Source organism: Sinohyriopsis cumingii, chromosome 5 (genome assembly GCF_028554795.1).
Source record: "Sinohyriopsis cumingii isolate HCF-2022 chromosome 5, ASM2855479v2, whole genome shotgun sequence".
In the NCBI taxonomy this organism is placed as follows: Eukaryota; Metazoa; Mollusca; class Bivalvia; order Unionida; family Unionidae; genus Sinohyriopsis; species Sinohyriopsis cumingii.
Window position 1 is genome coordinate 15290387 of NC_142965.1, and position 22578 is coordinate 15312964.

Consider the following 22578-nt stretch of genomic DNA (forward strand, 5'->3'; position numbering starts at 1 on the left):
TCGCATTCCAGCCAACTGAAATGTAGGCTAACAAAAGTTAAAAACAGGTCCATTTGGTTGACTTTAATTTGCAGCACAGCATCATTATGGGCTGCCAAATGTGTGAGATATTCCTGAAAATTTGACTTTCGTTATGATGTTAGTCAACATCAAAACACACTACACAGCACCATTATTCAGGCAGTAAAACCACAGTGACCGAAATGTAAATATTAGGGTCAAGGTCTTACATTGTAGGCCAAGTGGACAATTGTTGTTATGGTATGTTTTTCTGGCAGATGTAAGAGTTTTACTGTCAGGCTAGGCTAATTACATCAAGGCATTTGGTCTTTATTATATTACATTTGTTTGATATTAGGTCACAATGTATTTATATATTCCTGCCATAATTGCCTATTCATCAGTCCATTTTGTTTTGCACATGGACTTTTAGCTCTAAGATTATGGACTTTGACTAAACTTAGTTGACATGGTGTGCAAGGATGTAAACTGTTGATACATTGTAAAATAGGTCAAAGATCAAAATTGACTAGGAATAGTTAAGTGGGTTTGAATGGTACTCTTACCACTAATAATTCATGCCAAGGAAATGTGAGCTTAGTTTCTTTCACATAGACACAAAGAGGCAGATGACCTTGGTTGGCTTGGGTGGGTATCAAAGGGTTTCTGTACAGTAGGTTCATTTCTAGTCCATAGATGTAAACAAACTTTAAGCCGAGTGGTCTAAAGTGCTCTCCGTTACGTATCACTGCCATCTCACCTCTGGCTGCATGGGTTCAAGTCTCGGATTCGGCCAATGTGGGTATGTGAGAAAGCTTGCCAGTAGCTTCTCGTGGGTCGGTGGTTCTTTCTGGGGTTTTCCTTGGTTCTTCCTCCACTATTAATACTGGCTGCCATGTATAGCCTATCATGTGCTGAAAAATGGCATTAAACCCAACAACAACAACAACAACAAACTTTAAAGAAGGCACGTATATGGAATGCAAAGGAACCTATTGATATTACAAGCAAATGTTCCTAGTCGCCCTGACAAAAATTGAGAATAGTTTCTGTAAATTAACTCTAAATGTTGGGTTAAATATCTGAAAGGTCAAGGCTACAGTGAGTCAAAGAAAGAAAATTTGCTTCTTTATGGGGGCTTGCATTATCTACTGTATATTTAACAAATTGTGTGTTTTGCCATGTAGAATTGAGAAATCCTATTGCATTTGAGGTTAATAGGTCGGGGTTACTGTCACTCAGAAATGACGTGCTATATCATTGGAGTTTGACTCTACATATCTTAAACACATGTCATAAAGGGCTTGCACACAGAAGAAGAACGTTGAAGAAAAAAAGTTGTTCTATGGGTTAAGAGGTCCCGGCTCATTATCATAGACACTCACAAGAATGATAATGGTTTTGGTACAATACATAATATAAGTTGGGAGTACATTGTGCAGACTCTGAAATGGGTAATCCAATCAAATCTGCATTTCATTTATGCTTATTTTAGTATGCAATAGTTTTAGACACAGGCCCTGGCTGAAATTCCACAAGCCCAGACTCCAGTTTCCATATGCCCAAAATTTTCCCTTTTTATTATTGTCACAGAACGTTGCAATAGGTACTATTTGAATATGGGTCTCTGAGTGGCCAAGTGGTCTAAAGCACTCACTGTTACGGATCACTGACATCTCACCTCTGCATGGGTTCGGCCAGTGTGGGTATGTGAGAAAGCTTGCCAGTAGCTTCTCATGGGTCGGTGGTTCTTTCTGGGGTTTTCCCTGGTTCTTCCTCCACCATTAATACTGGCCGCCATGTATAACCTATCTTGTGCTGAAAAAAGGTGTTAAAACCCATAAGAACAACAACAAAATTTTACATTTGTGCTGTCCATTTTAGTTCCAGAGGCCATAAGGCCATGCAAGTTTATGATATGTCTCAGAGTGCATCATAATATATCATGCATACTTAAACAGTTTCTCTCTTAAACCATTTTTGACCAAATCTGGCACAGCATCCTGTTATAAATGGCATAAAATGTCCGTCATTACTAAAAAATAGTAAAAAAGTACCCAACAGACCTTGATGCTTTCTTGTGTGCAGAAACCACAGAACATAATTTGATCAAATCTGATGAAAGCATTCTGACAGAAAACCTTTCAGTATTTTTACAATCTATGCTGCACCACCTTTAGATATGCTCATTGTTTATAAAATTAGAAAAGCCACTCTTGCTGAAAAATACTTTTACTTTTAGTCACATACTAATTTGCTAAATGGCTTCTTTTGAAATAGAGTTTAATTTTAAGCAAACTAGACAGAAATCATCCTGGCATGAAGGCCTTTAAGGACTGTGCAGATGATTTTAACCTGCCATCACATGATGACACCATTCATGCAAAACAGAAAAAGCCTTGAAGTGGCCTTTCCTCCTAATCTGCTGAGTAGAAATGACCAAACTTGATAGAAAGTGTCCTAGAATGTTAACCTTTCAAATTATAGATATGATGCTAATCCATCACCAAATGTGACTGCTATTTAGTCCTCCCCCCCACAAAGTAGAAATGATACTGATTTGCCGACAATCATGTGTGCTGTCACTAAACATAGAAAAAACATTAAGTGATGTCTCAAAAACTGCTGAATGATGAAATTTGATTTGAAAGGTTCATGGCATGAAGACCTTATGAAGACCTTTACTGTTTTTATATATTTAAAAGTCATCGTTAGCCATCAAATTTAAAGCAGCTGTTACTAAATATAGAAGAACCTTATAACAAGTTCTTCTCAAAGTCCACTCAGAATTTGATCAAACTTTGCAAGCATTCTGGCATTGAGGGCTTTCTGTTTTATATCAATGATGCTCATTTGCCATGGAATATGGCTTTCTATTTTATATGAATGATGCTCATTTGCCATGGAATATGGCTTCTATTGCTAAAGATAGTAAAAGCTTTAAGTGCCTTTTCTGGAAAATCTGCTCGATATAATTTATCATACTTTACAGAAAGCATAAAGGGATTTTGGATTTGTACAAATGACACCAATCCACCAATAAAAAAGAAGAAAATATTTACAGAATGTTACATAAAAAAAAGTGCTGAACACAATTTGACCAACTTTGAAACGAATCATCTTGGCATAATGAATATATGAAGTGGCCTGTATGATACTGATGTGTCATACAATATGGATGAAAATTTATAAAATTGAGAAACCTTGAAATAGTTGTTTTCATTACATATGCAGTCAACAGAATGGGAAGAAATTTTCAACAGAAAGCATCTTATTGACCCACATTATTGGCCAACTGGTCTTTTTTCTGTCAGGCAGGTCAGGGTTAATAAATTCCACTTTCCCGCTCATATTTACAAGTGATGTCAGAGAAAGGGCAAGTTATTTTTTCATGATGCTCATTTTATTGTCAGTTACATTTTTATCTTGTGTAATCTCGTGCTTTCCATTTCAGATTTTCCAGAATCACACCAGAGCTGTTTACTCTGACCTTGAAGCAGCATTTGGACCAAATGTACCTAGTGCTGGCATAAAGGTAAATCAGCTGAATTAAGTGTTTCTAATTGTAAAGGTACATAGAGTTGGCATAAGGGTAAAACAACTGATTTAAGTGTTTCTAATTGTAAATGTACCTAGTGTTGGCATAAGGGTAAATCAGCTGAATTAAGTGTTTCTAATTGTAAATGTACCTAGTGTTGGCATAAGGGAAAATCGACTGAATTAAGTGTGTTTCTAATTGTAAATGTACATAGAGCTGGCATAAGGGTAAATCAACTGAATTAAATGTTTCTAATTGTAAATGTACCTTGTGTTGGCATAAGGGTAGATCAACTGATTTAAGTGTTTCTAATTGAAAATGGAAAAAAAACCATTGAGACATTGATAATACATGTTTTCCATGTATTACCCAATACTGGTTATTCTTTTTCAATGATGAATAAGTTTGCAAAACAGCATAACCTAATCGGTCTTATTATTAGCTTGGCTTTCATATGGCAGATGATTCAATCTTTTTAGTTTTTTGTTTTCTTCAATTTTTGCATCAGTAAAATATCATTACCCTTTGGACATAACAAGCAGATGTGTGTGAATGTCACATTTAAATTTAAAAAGTGATCACCTGAGTGCAACAGCATTCTAATTTCCCCCATTGGATGGCATTGTATAAGCAATGGCATATCATATGAATCATTCTCTGTACATCGCAGGCCTCTCACAGAGGCTTACTGACTTTTGATCTCAACGAGTTGAGCAAGTGGTTAATCCAGATACTCTTTAAAGTGTGAAAGGCTGTTTCTAAGCCTGGTTATGCAGGTTGGCCAGAGAAAGTCAATTCTCTGTTTCAAAGTCATGTAAGTTTCACTTAGTGCTGAAATTAGCATCTTGTCATGGAACACAAAATTAGGATCATGGAGTACAAAGCAAAACTAAGATCATGGAGTACGAAGCAACTAAGCTCATGGAGTACACACAAACTAAGATCATGAAGTACAAAGCAAACTAAGATCATGGAGTACAAAGCAAACTAAGATCATGGAGTACAAAGCAAACTAAGATCATGGAGTACAAAGCAAACTAAGATCATGGAGTACAAAAAACAAACTAAGATCATGGGGCACAAAACAAACAAAGATCATGGAATACAAACAAAGATCATGGAGTACACAGCAAACTAAGATTATGGAGTACAAAGCAAAACTAAGATCATGGAGTACAGAGCAACTAAGCTCATGGAGTACAGACAAACTAAGATCATGAAGTACAAAGCAAACTAAGATCATGGAGTACAAAGCAAACTAAGATCATGGAGTACAAAGCAAACTACGATCATGGAGTACAAAGCAAACTAAGATTATGGAGTACAAAAAACAAACTAAAATCATGGGGCACAAAACAAAAAAAAATCATGGAATACAAACAAAGATCATGGAGTACAAAGCAAACTGAGATTATGGAGTACAAAGCAAAACTAAGATCATGGAGTACAGAGCAACTAAGCTTATGGAGTACAGACAAACTAAGATCATGAAGTACAAAGCAAACTAAGATCATGAAGTACAAAGCAAACTAAGATCATGGAGTACAAAGCAAACTAAGATCATGGAGTACAAAGCAAACTACGATCATGGAGTACAAAGCAAACTAAGATCATGGAGTACAAAAAACAAACTAAGATCATGGGGCACAAAACACAAAGATGGAATACAAACAAAGATCATGGAGTACAAAGCAAACTAAGATCATGGAGTACAAACAGATTAAGATCATGGAGTACAAACAAAGATCATGGAGCACAAAACAAAGAAAGATCATGGAGTACAAAGCAAACTAAGATCATGGAGCACAAAACAAACAAAGATCATGGAGCACAAAACAAACAAAGATGGAGCACAAAACAAACAAAGATCATGGAATGCAAACAAACTTTGATAATGGAGTACAAAGCAAACTAAGATCATGGAGCACAAAACAAACAAAGATCATAGAATACGTACAAAGATCATGGAGTACAGACAAAGATCATAGAGTACAGACAAACAAAGATCATGGAGCACAAAGCAAATTGAAACAAAGATTATGGAGCACAAAGCAAATTAAAACTATGGAGCACAAAACAAACTAAGATCAAAACTAAGATTGTGGACTACAAAACAAAGATCATGGAGAACTAAACAAGCAGTGATCATATAGTACAAAGCAAACTGAGGTCATTTAGTACAAAACAAGCTAACAAAACACTGAGTATACAACAAACATAAGATGGAGTACAAAGCAAATTAAGATCATGGAGTACAAAACAAACTAAGGTCATTGAGTACAAAACAATTTAAGATCATGGAATTCAAAACAAACTAAGATCATGGAGTGCACAAGAAACTAAGATCATGGAGTACAAAGGAAAATAAGATCTTAGTAGAAAACAAACTAAAAGTAATGGAGTATAAAACAAAATAACAAAACAGGGACCTATAACACAAACTAAGGTCATGAAGTACAAAGCAAATTAAGATATGGAACACAAGACAAACTAAGGTCATTAAATGCAAAACAAAGATCATTGAGTACAAAAGAAACTAAGATCATCGATTAATTTTGTAAAGAGTCTGTAATGGCTTAATTTATTAGATGGATTGGAGGGAGTAGGACACAGTAATCTTGTTTGAAACACAGGTTTGGGAAAGAACAACATGTACCTATTTTTATGACTTTGTTGAATTGGGCACATGACTGAATATGTTGATAAGGTAATTAATAATAATAATAATAATAATAATAATGGTATTCATTGCATGGTATTTGTTCAGGAACTGATTTGAAAGGTGCACCTGCATGTGACATCACCAGTGTACATGGTGGTCATAATGAAAATCTTGTTGTCTCTTCCCATCCATAGTGAATGTTTATATTGACATTGGGTTCTCACCAAAAGAATATGGAGCTGATCTGAAAACCAGTATGAAAGCCATGGGGTCATCTGGAAATTCTTGATATTGCTTATTCTCTTTCATGGATTGTCATATTTACATGGGACTTCTTATATGTCTGTTTTATCCTAATGAAAACAGTGTCCTTCTATAATTCAGTATGACCACCATGGTGATCATCGTGAAAATCTTATTTTCACTACTACTCCTGAAAAAATGGTTGTATTGACATTGGATTTTCACCAAAACACTTCTTATGATGTCTATTTGCTCCTAAATAAACATGGTGCTGATCTAACATCCAGTATGGATGCCACAGCTGCTGTCTTTAAAATCTTGTAATAGTTGTTCCTCGGGAGTGAATAATAATATTGACATGAGGTTTTCACTAAAAGACTGATCTGGTTGGTAGTAAATGAAGAGCTGCTCCTTGAAAGACTTCTTATAACATCCAGTTGGTCTTAAGTAAAAATACTTATTTTGTTTCTTTGCCATGATAACCATATTGACAGTGATGCTATATTTGCTTCTCCAGAATTGATAGTCATAGCGATAAGTTTTCACTGAAAGAATTTTTATGATACATGTAGTTTGTCCTGAACGAAAATTGTTCCCATCAGTCTGCAGTATGACAACCATGGTAGCAATCTAGAAAATCATGTTATTGCTACTTCTAAACTGATTTTCCGATATACTTAGGAATTCACTGAAAGAACTTTTATGATATCTTGCTGGTCCTAAATAAAAATGGTTCTGATCGTCCAGAAAATTTTATCACTACCCCTCTTGAAGGGATGGTTGGATCAACATGAATTTTCCATCTGTAAATCATTGGTCTCTCAAGACAGGTGATCTCTCATAGCAATGGTCTTAGGACAAGTTTTACTGTATTACCACAATATAAAACAAATTTGGGCTTCACTGTTAAAATGTAAGCACTATTCAATGAAAAGAAGTGAAACAGAACTATACGAATTTGTACGTGTTACATAGTAAAGACTACTTAAGGATTTATGAATAAAGTCCCTTGGTGCTAAGGTTCCATTGTATACCATACATGCTCACATATAAATCAAATCCAACTGCATCTGCCTTCATGATCATGAATTCATTTGATTGGTTATTTGCCACTGAGTCACGAGCCTTACAGAAACTTTTATTGCATAAAATCAGATTATTTGGGTTAATAGACTTCAGTTTTGTGCTAAAGTGCTTCTCTTGTTTGGTGTGCAGGGAGGGTAATATAAATTTCTCACTCTTGTCCACTTTTCTTTTTAGGGTTACCTAATACCAGTGAAACCACTCAATGGTTGCCAGCCAGTTGAGCACCCACCAGGCAACCTTACCAACCAGAGCTGGATTGCTCTGATTGAGCGGAACAACTGCACATTCAGAGAAAAGGTAGTCTTTATTACATGAAAAGGTGGCCATCATTACAATAAAAGATGTCTCTCATTACAAGAAAGGGAGTCTTACATTACAAGAAAAGTTGGCCTTCATAAAATAATTGGTAGCCTTCATTAAAAGCATATGTACACTTTATTACAATAAAAGATGGCCTTCATAAAATTAATGGGAGACTTCGTAACAATAAAAGATGGCTTTCGTAAAATGAAATGGAGACTTCATAACAATAAAAGATGGCCTTCATAAAATTAAAGGGAGCCTTCACAAGAAAGGGTGGTTTTCATTACAAGAAAAGGTAGACTTCATTTGCAAGAAAAGGTGACCTTCATAAAATAAAAGGTAACCTTCATTACAAGAAATAGTGATTTTCATTAGGTAGATTTTATTAAAAAGAAAAGGTAGCCTTCATAAAGTAAAAGGAAGACTTCATTACAAGAAAAGGCGGCCCTCACGAAATATGTGGTAGCCTAAATTACAAGAAAAGGTGGTTGCAAGAAAAGGTAGACTTCATTCCAAATTGAGGTAGCTCACCTTTATTACAAGAAAAGGTAGCATTCTTATAAAGGATTAGGTTCCATTTCTCCTTCAAATATGTTCCCCAATCACATTACATTTGGAATATTAGCCTGCTACCTCGCTAATCCAGCCTTACTTAAAGACAAACATTGTCTTATTGTCTTTTTTTAGATAGAAAAAGGGCAAGAACTCTTGTCCATTACCTCCCCTTGATATCACCCAGTGTCACCAGATTTTAGCTTCACTGTGTCCTGAGACACACGCAGTGCAATAGCCTCAGACAGTCCGCCCTATTTTTTGTTCCTATGGACCCATCCAAAGTTTGCATTTATAGTGCGGATTTATCAATCACGTGCAGGTTGTATGCATTCATCTCGCTATCATTGACCTTACACAAGGTCATTATGGGTTAGCGTACATTTGACTAGATTCACTTTCTCTGTCCACTACGGAACTCTTAATAGTGAAATTCTGAAGTGCTACTGATAATTATGCTTTATTTATTTGTATTTCATGCTGTTTTGATAGAATTATATTAACCAAGCATGCATCGTTTTAAACAGGGCCATAGATTTCTGATATGACACTTCACTGATCTGTTAAAGTATTTTTAGTGACCTAGTGATTTCAACACATTACTGCTTTAGTTTATGTGTCTTGTGTTTTAGCATGTATCAATTAAACATTCTACAGGCTGCTTCAGAGCATGGAAGTTTACCATGACTCCTGTTTAATTTTTATGTTATATATGCATGGTTTCTGTTATGCAACATCTATAACATGTGGTTACGACAGTTTTGTTTCAGCGACCTAGTAATTTCAGCATCTTACTAGTTTCTACTTAGGTGTATTTCTTGTATCAGAGCATGGTAGCCTTCCATAACTCTGGTTCGGTTTATAATATGTAAACATTGTCCCTTCTCAATTAACTTGCATTGTGGTTAAGCTTAATATAGACCTACATTTATGATACGACATGCTTACAGGTCTATTAGTTATGGCAGTGTTTTAGCGACCTAGTAATTTCAACCCTTTACTAGATTCTGCTTTAGTTTGTGTCTTCTGTGTCATTTTCCACAGAATATTTATTTAATCGATCTTGATGCAATTTCAAATCATGGAAGTCGGCCATGACTCCTGCTTTGTTATGTTTTGTATACATTGTTTCTGATATACAGCATCTATAATATGTAGTATGGGCTGCCGAGCTAGATGATTTATGCTATTAACTGGTTAGTCACATACTTATTTGCTAATATAGGTTATGTTTTCTCTTATCTTGTGTTGTTCCAGGAGGGATGTTTACTACACATGACATGCATGTGTTCAAAGATCACCTTGTTCGGCATTGAAGGGAAGGAGCTAAATAAATACATGCAATGCAGGCAGAGCTGGAAAGGCCAGCAGTGCAGCAATGCAGACAGTGCTGCCTCTACCGGCAAAGCCGGATATTAGCATACTCACTGCTTATACTGAAGGGAAAACTCATGTATTGCACAGATACGACCGAGAGGAGTTGTCAATTCCACCCAGCATGACTTATGCTGAGCTTGAAGCCATGCAGGATTCTTTTCGCACCTTCAGAGATCAATGACCTCGGACACATTCTGACATCATGGCAGATGTGACATTGGGCATGATAAACATGTTAGACAATTTGATCTCCAGTAACCAAAATCCATAACATTATTTCCAAAATGAAATTTGTCCTTGACCAGTGTCCCTTATTAGTCTCCAAAGGGATCCAGTCGTTTTCTTATACATGGCTGGATTCAGACCCCTTTGAACTTATAGCCTACATATTGCTAGAGTTACTATCATACCGACCATGTTTACTGATAGCTTTAGCTTCAGCATACAGGATAAGAGGACTGCATCCCCTGTTATGTTCACCAAAATTTTCTTCAGATCTGAGGGTTCAGTTGTTCTCAAGATACCATTGGCATTCGTAGCCCAGAACAGATTACTGTCTGTTGGTTGTCAGCCAGTGTCCCTGCTCGATTTCTTCCATAGCCAGGTTGAGAACAGCGGCCATGAAAGATTCTTTTCGTGCCTTCAGGAATCAATGATCTTGGACACATTCTGATATCATGGCAGATATAACATTGGGCATGATAAACATGGTAGACATTTTGATTTCCAGCAACCAAAATCCATTACATTATTTCCAAAATGAAATTTGTCTTGGGTTCTAACTTGGCCCAACTCAAGCAGGTTTGAACCTCTCACTCATGAATCGCTAAGTTCCTATCATACAAGACATGTTTCCTGATAGCTTTAAACTTCACATGCAGTGAGCCACTTGCCCTTCCACTCGACTCAAATTATCTTCAGTTCAGTTCAGATTATTCAGTAGTCCTCCTTACACAACGTATCAACATTGACAATTTTGTCCTGAATAAAGTGGGACATCCGTTCTGCATTTTTTACTAGACCCATGAATTTGCTTCACATATCGGCTCATAAAGTTAGGACATATGCATATGAGTGAGACTGTTCTCTCACTGTAATTGCCCATGCCATGGAATGGAGATCCGAGTACACTTCTCCAGTCATATTGACCGCTCCAGTGGCCTAGTGTTTAGAGTGTTTGCACCGGATGTGGGAGGTCTCAGGTTAGAACCCTGACTGAGTCGTATCAAAGACTTAATGGTACTGGCGGCTGCCTTGCTTGGTGCTCAGCATTTAGAGGTTAGTGTTAGGACTGGTCGGTCTGCAGCATGATGGCCCAGTGCTAGCCATTACTATAAACTGTCACACTGCAGACATCATAGTGATATGACTGAAAATTCTTTCAAACCTTGTTAAAAAGCTAAAACACACACACACACTTCAGTTTGATTAGAAATTTTTAATCCTTAAAGGGAACAATTTGGCCAGGAGGAACCTTTGCCCATTGTGTAAACTCTTATCTTTCGGGTCAATCAACAGTTTCATAAAGATGCTGCTTCACGACCTCCACTGGATTTGCAGGAGGATTTTATTTCTCTCTCAAAGCCACTCCACGACACATGGAGTCTATTTCCAGTGGGGTTATCTAAAATCTGTCTCACATACCTTAGGGGATCAGATGTGTTCTCTTTGGGGTAAAGGTATGTATCTTCCTCCACATCTCACCAATTCGCCTAAGGTATTATGATTGAGTAACATATTCTCAATAAGAAACCAATTTTTTTCTGATAAAATATATTTCTTCAGTAATACTTGCCCAATCATAATACACACAAAAACACCCAGCTCACCTCAGTTACATATGGAGAATGTTTCTTCTGCTCCAGTAGTAGCTGATGCTTTCATGGGATTTGGCGCAGATCCCCTTATGGGAAGGAGATCACTCTAACTGCCACTTAGGTGGGCAGATTACTTTTATTTGATTTTGATTAAAAAAGGTTTTAACTTCGGAGGGCTGGATTTTTGAGGTGGTTGTAGTTCTCCCAAGGTATTATGATTGGGTAGGCATTATTGAAGAAACATCTTTTACTAGAAAAAATTGATTTCCATGCAAAAACCAATTTCACGTATCTTTACCAAATATTGCATTTGGGTTGCCTTGTAGGAAACAAATAATTGTATTAATTTAGGAGTTAAAAGGGCATAAGTCAAGGTAACTTTGACATATCAAAACAGAGTGGTTTCTTTGCAGTGTCCGGAGTTACGTTTCAAATAACTTGACCAAAATTTGCACCTGGGGTGTACTTTAGTAGAGGGAGACCCCTATTGATTTAGGTCAAAGGTTAAGGTTACTATGACCAACAAGGAAAAATGTTTATTTGCATTATCGTATGCACTGATTCATTTACTTTCACTAAACATTAATGGAGGGTCACTCATTGGTCATGATGACATGGAGACAAAGAATCCTATCAATTTGGTCCTTGCCATGATTGCAAACCAACTATGTATATGCATACTTTGCAAGTTGATTGTTTTCTGTGAAACAAGGAGCCCCATTAATTTGAGGGTCAAAATATCAAAGATCAAGGTCAGGGTCACCAGCCATAACCAGACATGATTTTTCTCCATTTTAAAGCAGAATCCTGCTTTTCTCCTGACTTGAATCCGATTTTTCTTGATATAGTCCGTTTTTTGAATCATCTTTGATCCGATTTTTAAAAATGGTCTCTCCGGATCCATTCCACAATGACCCTTGCAAAATTATTTGTTCCATATGTTAGTTAGCACATGACTCTTGTAAAGAGTATTCTGGTTGGTCAAAGGTTTAAATTCAGCCAATGAATATTCGTGTAATGGAAACTGATGGCAATGAAAAGAAGATTAACCTGACTGACTTTTAAATGAAACAGCAGTTCCCATCCACTTGGAATTTTTTTAGATCTCAGTTCTCCTTGACTAACAGTCCTTACTAGATACAGTTGACATTTCTCTTGCCTTTTTCAGGTTTTTTATGCCCAGATGGCAGGATTTGCTGCTGTCATTGTCTACAACAGTGATGGGAAGGAACAGTTGATTCATATGGGTGGGGGTAAGCAATTCTTTAGATAATGTATGCTTTTATTTGCAAGGTATTTCTTTGTTTCAGATTCTGAATGTACAGCAGTGGTATATTGCAGCTATTGTTTACAACTTTGAGGGCCATGATGACATAATCAGTATGAAAGGAAGCAAGTATCTACTCCAAATTATGTATAACATATTTACCTGCAGATGGTGTGACATTGGTAGAACTCATCTTGACGAATTTTAAGATGATTTTTGTTTCTTGTTAAGCTACTTTGCTTTTGTAAAATCAACACTTACTGTGAAGCTTAAAATGGCATGGTTATTCCATTTTGATGTCATGGATATCCATGACACCATGACGAGAAGCCAAAATTTTTGCAGCTTAGTAATATGCTTACATTATTACGCCGTATATATGATATCACCTTTTACCATGGTGTACATAAAGGACTGGTGAACTCCGAGAGAGATTGGACATAAAATACTATGAAAATTACAAAGTTAACAATAAATACACAAAACCTTTGAAATCTTAACAATTTATAACATGCCATAAATTGACTCTGTTGGCTTGTTATTACAGAAAGTGAACGTGACCTCAACAGTTGTGTCATATACAGAAAAAATAGCCTCACTTTAATATGATTTTCTTTACTTGTTTCATAAGAGGAGTCTATGATCTTCAGTCTGTGCACAGATTTTATAATAAATTTTATTCAGGTGTTATTTTATATGCAATATGTACATTTCTATGTGTCAACCGTTAATTTGGGATCTATTTGGCTATGGGTATCACAGTGAAATGTTCACAAACCTATGCTACAATATTGAGTGATCTTGGATTGTTAGCTATCTCAAAATATCAATTTTTAAATAATTTACATTATGCAACAAGCAGTTGTCCTTAAGTTCTTCCCTAAGGTCATTTATAAAAAGACTTCATTATTGTTCAGTTTGCATCATACATAGTTTTCTGTGAGAGATTTCTTGAAGCTTTGTTTAAGTATATATCATCACTAACACAGTATGCCCCTAATAATAATCAGAATTGTGGTATGGCAAAATGAAATTCTGTATCTTGTATCCTTCTACAGATAACAATTTAAGAAACACTGTAGATATCAGGATTCCATAGCGTAGTCCTGCCAAGGTCAATGAAAGTTAAAAATTAATTGTGTGACTTGTTTCTCTTTGACTACTTTCGTTTCCCAGCCCTGACGTTTGTTGTGGAGAAATTGATGTTGGAATTGGAGGCTGACAATTCTGTTACAGATATCATATTGCTAATGAACATGTTTGTTTTCACTGGTTTTCTCTTGGAACCAAATTATTATGTTGTAATTAATATTGAGTAGAATGTATCATAAAATGGCTTTTTTTGGGGCAAAATCTAAAATTGATGTAAAAAAAAATAAAGAAATAAATATTGATATTCAGCAATATTCTATCACAACTTCTAACCAAACAGATGTGTTATGATAATGCAGTTCATGGACAAGATACCACATTTCATGGAAGTCTTATTTGATTCCTTGCTAGGGATGCAAGTGCTAGTTATACTTTGACTGGTGTTTTTGTGCTCCTTCTACTTATTACTGAGATCAACTGTCCATCCATATATTCTGCATCTCTTATTAACATGATTGTCCCAAAACCTCTTAAGGTAGACAAATGAAATTTCATAGGCTTATTTCTATTATTATGTACATGACCTGAGTAGGTTTTCATTTCATAAAACCATTTTTATAAATATTTTGTACACAGCTTTGGACTTACTGGACTTGGACATGTTTTATGAAAACTTTGATTAAGCAGAAACTGTTTCAGGTATCAAGGGAAATTGTGTATGTATACGTACATAGATGATTCTTAGATTGTTATGTCATCGTAGCAATGTTTCTATATTTTTAACCTTTTGACTTTTTTTTACTGCAAACACAAGTTGTAACTTAATGGCATCAGTACAGTATAACTTCATAAATACATCGTCTCAAATATTGAGATAAACAGAGCTTCATAAATACAAACTCAACAGGATACAGGACAAATATTGAGGTAAATAAAACTTCATAAATACAAACTAACTAGCATTCAAGACAAATATTGAGATAAATAGAACTTCATAAATTCAAACTCGCCAGGATACAGGACAGATATTGAGATATATACAATTTCATAAATACAAACTTGCCAGAATACAGGACAGATATTGAGATAAATAGATTTTATAATGATTGAAATCATTTTTTGCTGAGGAGGGGATGGGTGTGTCATGCATGAGTTTATGAGAAACCAATAGTTTGGATGAATATTGTTTTGATAAACATTATTTACATAATTTATGTGATTTACATGAATGCTGGTAAGGAGAATTCATGGGCTAAAGCGCTTCAAGTCTGATATAAGAATTCAAAATATAAACATCAGACTTAAATTCACTTTAATATCTTGCAGGGTTCACAATTGTTCTGAGAAAAGTTCATGCAGAAACATGTACACTACTCTCTGCCTTTCTTGCAAAAGCAAATCCTAAGAAAACTTTAAGAAAGTATTTTTTTAAATAGAAGCACACAGACTAAACAGTTCTTGAGGTTGCATAGATTTCTACTCAGCTCCATAGCCTGACATCTGATTGGCAGATGCAAGCACTGACCGATCATAAGATAACATTTTCTGTTGAGTCTGATTTTAAGCATGAGCATGTGTTTATAACTTCAAACCTAATTTGAAATTGATTGTAGACTAATTTAAATCAACCCTGTGTAGTGCAGTGTAAATAAAGCATGTATGATATTCATCATTTTGATTTCTCTGTATGTTATAGAACTTCCTTTGTGGTCTTTTTACAGATGACGATGGCATAAACATTCCCTCAGTAATGGTGGGCTGGTCAGATGGAATGAAACTGAGAACCAAATTCTGTTATGATTGCAGGCCTGAAATATATGAAACAAATGGTCGGTAAGTTTCTCTTTTAAACAGATTACCCAATCACATTAACATGTAGAGATTACTCTCTGTTACCTCTGAATCCGCCATCCCAGAAAGATGAAAAAAAATATATTTCTATATGTCATGTAGACAAACTGGATGATCACCTGTATCCTGGATGTATTCTAGTTCAGACTTTCACTTACTGTGAACAGTGTCTTCTAAGAATCCATTGCAATTTGTTTGCAGTTTTGAATGTCCAGCATTTATTTTCAGTGGTGTAGTATGTCAGAATGTTGATACGCCTGGCATAGTATGTCAGAATGTTGATACACCTGGCATAGTATGTCATAATGTTTATACCCCTGGCATAGTATGTCATAATGTTGATACCCCTGGCATAATATGTCATAATGGTGATACCCCTGGCATAGTATGTCATAAAGTTGATACACCTGGCATAGTATGTCATAATGTTGATACACCTGGCATAGTATGTCATAATGTTGATACACCTGGCATAATATATCATAATGTTGATACACCTGGCATAGTATGTCATAATGTTGATACACATGGCGAACTTGCTTGTATTTAAATATTTTTTATTGGTTATTGTTCATGTGGTACTGATTGGTAACACTAAGGTTTTCACTGGTATAATTGTATTTAAATTTTGGTTAATTACACGCTTTTTTAGGTCTTCTCATAAATGTGGGTTCACTTATTTGAACAGTTTGTATGTTTGTTGTAGGCTGTTCATTTGTATTCTTCTCTCTTTCATTAGAGATGTCAATTAAGTGGAAGAAGTACAGATACTTTAAGTCATGGAGGACAACCAATAGATGTGCCTTGCCTGTACAAAAATTCTCTAATGCACCCAAGTAGCATATGTAACATTTTAGCAGAACACATTTAGTCCAGCATCTTTAAAGGCAATTGAATTGCCTGAAAATGATCACACTCTAAGATTTCAAAACATGGAATAGTAAGAATTCATCCAAATTTGGAATCATTGACCAGTTTTATGGCAGATGTTTAGATGCCAACCCCAACCACTCGATGAACTTAGCTAAAACAGAGCCCACAGCAATGATAATTTGAGATTCATCTGAAGCCACACTGATTCCACTATAGCTATATTGGAATTGTGCTTGGTACCCATACTACAACAAGCTCAGTCATTGAGAATGTCAACAGGAGAGTTAGATGAAACTAGGACCATTTGTAACCCAATTTGGCAGGCACACTGGGCACAAGTATTTATCTTCGCCTAAGCATTGACTTAGGAACATTGAAGTCAGGTGTGCAGGATTACCTTACCATCTTTGCTGGTTGGTTGGGTCTGCAAATTGTACATCATTCGCTGTACACCATCTCAGATGCAGTCCATCTAGATGGTCAGTGTACAGTTTTGGTGGTCATGAATCTGTCATCTCAGACAGGCAAACAGCATATTGCTCAACAGCTGCTACAATGATGGTATCCTACACCCAGCAGATTGCTCTGGCCAGATAGCTGACCAGCTTGACTGACCATATCCATGATGCCAGTACATGGCAAACTGTCATCACAATTTTAGTTATCTGTCCAGCTGTCTGGCCTAGCCCAATCAACCAGCAGTTCACAAGATGGTCACGTTCCATGCTAGACATGACTTGGTTAGCTCTGCTTGCATATCTAACAGTTAGAGCCTTTTAATGTAGGGTGATTATTTGTCATGATCACTGATGTATAAATGCTGTATCCTGCAGATGGCTTTTCTGCCACAGTGGTACCCAGTATTGGATTGTTTAAATAACCAGATTACAGTCTCAACCTAAATCAGACAGTTCCTGCTTCATTGGCAATTCAGAGTGGATAGCAGTGCAAATACCTTTAAAAGCCTGTTGTTGGAAAGGGCAATCTGTACAGATGCGAGTTTCTTGGGTTGCTACTGGACTTTGTGGTGGTTTGAGGCAAGTGATTACTGCAAGAGAAGGCTATTCTTATCAGTCTCCTGGTAATCAAGACCATTCTTAATGCCTCCCTGGAAAACATTTCTGATAATGTCAGTTGATTCAGTCACAGTGAACTAAATCTTCAAACAAAGATGGACAAAATCACTTGACCTTAGCCACGTGATATGGGAGTACCTTTGTTGGTGTGCCCAGTATTATATAAGCATACAAGTTCGACATATCCCATGCAGGCTTCTTACTGAGTGGTCTCCATCAATCCATCTGAGAACATACAGATCGTGGCATTCTGGGCAAGAAGAAGTATTGGCAGAGAGTCTCTCCAGGACTGGTAGAGCCATCATCACAGAAGGAACCCTTTATACTGGAGTGGGTAGGGGTGGGAAGATCCCTAGTGGATCCGTATGCAACAAAACTCCACAACATACTTCTCTCCTACATATCTCTTGTCCCAGATCAAGGAACATGGGCAGTGGATAGCTTTAGTCTATGGGTTAATGGGCTGTTTGCATACACCTTCCACCATTCTGACTGCTACCTCAGTGTCTGCAAAAAGTTGGAACTTATCTGCTCACATCATTCCCATAGCCCAACAGTGGTCACATCACTTATGGTTCAGCGAATGTTTAGACCTACTGATTGCTCGACTCGGGTCTCTTCCTCACAGGAGGGATCTTCTGTTGCATCACTGGAGATCCTTCCTACACAACAGCCCACAAATTCTCCTCCTTTCCACTTGGCTCATCTCAAGCGATCTCTCAGACAGAACAAGTTTTTGGGCTGAGTTGCATCATTTAGGCCATGAGTGCTTCAGCATCCAAGGTCTATGAAGTCAGGTGCAGAATCTTCTGTGATTGGTGCAGCAGGAAAAGAAGCTGTCCCTCTGTAACTTTGGCTGCAGGTTTTTTTATCTTGAGAACAAAAGATACTCATTATCCACTGTCAAAGGCTATTGAGCTGCCATTTCCAACACACTTAAATTCTGTCAAGGCATGGCAATTGGTTCATATTCACACTTTGCTGATCTTATTAAGTATTTGAGATGCAGAGACCTGTCTCATGCTCTCTTAAACACCAAGATGGGATCTTGTTTGTTTCAATAGCCATATGAACCATTGTGAGTGAGGCTTCCTTCAGGACCTTACTCTGGAGACTTTATTTCTACTTGCTATCACCTCTGTGTGAAGCCTAAGTGAGATTTATGCCTTATCTTTCAACACTGGCAGGGAATTATGATTTGGTTTCCCATCTTTATTGATTGTGAGGGCACTCCGTTTCAGTTATAAGGAATCCAAAGGAAAGAATGGATAGGAAGTTTCTTTTCCTCCCTCACAAGGGCAGCATAGACATACCACCTGCCACTATCTCACGATGGATCATCAGTAATTAAAAATGTGTACCAGTCTCTTACTGATTTAGATGACCACTCTGGTGACCTTGTGGTTAGAGCGTCCGCCTCAGATGCAGGAGATCGCAGGTTAGAACCCTGGCTGAGTCATACCAAAGACGTATAAAAATGGTACTAACAGCTTCCTCGCTAGGCACTCAGCATAAAGAGGTTAGTGTTAGGACTGGTGTGACTGGGTGGGACATCATTCTACATGTCTGCAACATGATGCCCCAGTGCTAGACATCACTATAAACTGCCACACAACAGACATCGTAGCGATACGACTGAAATTATTTATGGCTACATTAAAAGTCCAAAACACTCACTCACTGATTGAGACCTTTCATTTTTTAAAATAAAAGCCAATGAGGTCTTAATCACTTCTACCTGGATGACATCAAGAAGGCAGCATTTTGGGCAGGTGGTCTATCTCTGGTTCCCATCATTGCAGCACATTGTGGCCCTGAGAAACACCAACATTCCGTAACGTAGACCTGTCCATCAACAGTGAGCACATCCCATTTCTCTCCTTTTTATCAGTTTGATGGAACAACCCTCTTACTGACAAATTCAGCTAAAGAATAGACATGGGTAGGATATTGTTGCTGTTAAAATGTAGTTTTTAAATGTTTTGGAAAAATGCTAATTTTAATTATGTGGTTCTTATGGATAGCTATTGTCGAATGCCCTCCTCCCACCCTGCTCTGATGTCCTTGTGTAATAGTAATCTTTGAAAAGGAGAAACTATTTGTGCGTATTCTACACATAACCTTACCAAGGACCAAGCAAGTTGCATGAGTGGATTGTGTCATACTGACAATTATTCTCTCTAGAGGAAGATATGTTCACTTTTTTGAACAGTTTGTATGTTCACTTCAAACTGACTTTGGGGGTATTTTTTGGCACCAAAATGAAAGCTGAGCAATAGCTTTGAGTAAATGTTGCATACACAAAATTAGTTTTACCCCCCCCCCGCCACTACATATTCCATCCACGCCTAGAGAAACTCCTTATTCATGCCTGACTCTTGTCAGGATGCTCTTTGGGAAAAGCAGGCCTGTGCACCCTCCTTAATTTTTCTTTATTTAGAATGGGAAAATATATCAAATACAGAAATATGACTTCAAGAGCTAAATCCAATTTCATGCGAGGTAAAATACAGAAAATATTTATTTGGCAAGTATGAAAAAAAGAAAGGAAAGAAGTATGAAAGTAAAGCAGTAGCAACCCGCCGTAGTTATAGTCTGTACATCCCCTTTTTGTTTGTACCCCCCTAACAATTACCAATTTCAATCATGGAATCCTTTAATGTGATAAAAAGTGCAAGGAACTTAGTCAATTCATTCACTGATTTACAATTTCTAACCTGACTGTGAGGAGTGTCCCAGACAATGTCATCGTTTGTGCATTTCACGCTTAATGGAAGTTTTCAATATAATAGACGGACATGCTCAAGATCTATTTCCAGTTCCTGGACAAGTCCATTTCTAGCAAAGGGGTGTGTGCATGACTACCGATGTACATACATATATCGTCTGCTTCCGATATTTACAATGTCGAACCAAGCAAAGGAAAATAATAACAACAAATTTGCCTTTCACGTGGATTTAACAAGTGGTTTAATTTCTATGTTCATGTGTGCAAAGGGATATAATTCCAAATTCTCAGCGTAACGGTAATTTACAGAATTATCTGGCAGTTACCGAATAGGATCAACTACGTCATTATGTTGTCTAATAGAAATAAACTAGCCCATAGTGTATGCAATATGGCGCCGTGTTAGTATGGAAAGTCCGTTAAGCATGAAAGGTGCAGGGGATGCCTGCATTAGCATTTCTACTTTCTGTTTAGTTCATCCACAGACAAATCTAATAAATCAGGCTTCTGATACATTATTTGTTTGTAATAAAAAGTACCTTCTAAGACTCATATGATGCAGTGTAGTATGAAGCAGTGTAGTATCAGTGTAGTATGAAGCAGTGTAGTATGCAGATATACTGAATCATCATGACACTGTAAAGTTAATGGAGAAAAAAAAGAAATATGTAATAATATCTTTGTTCCCTTTTTGAAACAGTATTGACAGAGTCAATTGCACAAATACTATGAAGTGAACAAATATATTTTAATTTACATAAGTTAAAATTATTGCTGTATATTTGAGTGACATTTTGCTTACACACACACACACACACACACACACACACACATTTTTTCAATCATGTATGTAAACAGGCAGCAGTTATGGACACCAATTGCTACTTATAATGGGGGAATCTGCATAATATTATGTAACAGCTTTGACCTGAAACCCCTGGGTTATGGTCTGAGGGTGGTGGGGGTTGGGCTCAGGCAAAACATGTAAAAGAAAGCATGGGGATTAGACTTGGTGAGCATTGGAAATAACTGAACACGTTGTTGGTATTTGTGCACAAAGACCTGGATAGCACAGCAGTTTTGCACTGGGTCTGCAATTTAGCAGTACCAAGTTTGATCCTTGTTTCAGGCATGTGCAGGATAAAGTGGTTATCCTTTATGGATGGTTACTTTCACTTCTTCAGTTTCACTCACCTGTGAGACAAGCACTGACATGCATGAAATTTCTCCAAAGTTTGTTGTGACACTTCTTGAAGTTTCATGATAAAAAGACAAATCGGCATCCAGAATGCTTTTTAAGAAGACAAAATGTGGTGCACATTTGGGGACAAAGCTTTAATGCTGTCTTTTCAGTGTTTTTCTGAGTATTCTGTGTGCCAATTTTGCAGTCATTTTTCCATTTTTCTGGGCATTTTATATGCCACATTTGTTTCTTGCTGAGAAACTGACACTAGTGTGATTGGATATTGTATGTCTTTTTGTTTGTCCATGTATCCATCAGTCCATCTATCCACAACCACTACTTGTAAACTGCTGGATGGAGGTTTACTGATCTTGGCACATAGGGTGGCCCTTGTAGTGACTGTTTGTGAGATGGTATAAATTTTGGACTGCCAGGCTGTTTTGGGTCCTGAGAGGAGAGTCAGAGGTCAAAGATACAAACATTACACCGTTCTTTTTTAATATAGCTTTATCCATCTTTGTGTGTGCATTTGTAGGTAGCTGATTTTGGGTTACATTCCCTGGATTAGTCAAGTGGGGAGGAATGGGATGAAAAAACCAAAACAAGTGTTACCATAGAACTAGCTCTAGTTGTTGAAACTTGAAATGTTATCATAAAATGGAAAGAAGCAGTAAAATCTGTTCTTAGCTGTCACCCCAGAGACCAACTCTTTCTATCCCTTATCAACGATGTCTACTGGGCAAACCATTATGCTGGTAGTACCTTTTGCTTTTTATACAGAGCAACATACTGTTCTTTGTCTGTCTTTCATTAATGTTTAATGACAGGATTTTGAAACTATGGTAATGTTATGTATACAGGTAAAAGGTCAGTCCTGGCATTTGAAGGTCAGACCTGGCATTTGAAGGTCAGACCTGGCATTTGAAGGTC

General features: G+C 36.9%; 1 protein-coding gene across 2 annotated transcripts in view; it reads left to right on the top strand.

Moving 5' to 3' along the window:
• The window catches only part of LOC149798688 (E3 ubiquitin-protein ligase RNF13-like), a 56123-nt gene that overhangs the window by 11956 nt on the left and 21589 nt on the right, over nucleotides 1-22578 (top strand). Inside the window, exons 3-6 of one of the 2 annotated variants that reach the window (XM_089957529.1) lie at nucleotides 3455-3535; nucleotides 7704-7826; nucleotides 12889-12970; nucleotides 15659-15770. In XM_089957529.1, the coding sequence (XP_089813655.1) occupies nucleotides 3455-3535; nucleotides 7704-7826; nucleotides 12889-12970; nucleotides 15659-15770 (398 nt within the window). Of the gene's footprint in view, nucleotides 1-3454; nucleotides 3536-7703; nucleotides 7827-12746; nucleotides 12832-12888; nucleotides 12971-15658; nucleotides 15771-22578 lie in introns of both variants that reach the window. The other variant, XM_089957528.1, reaches the window with a different exon arrangement.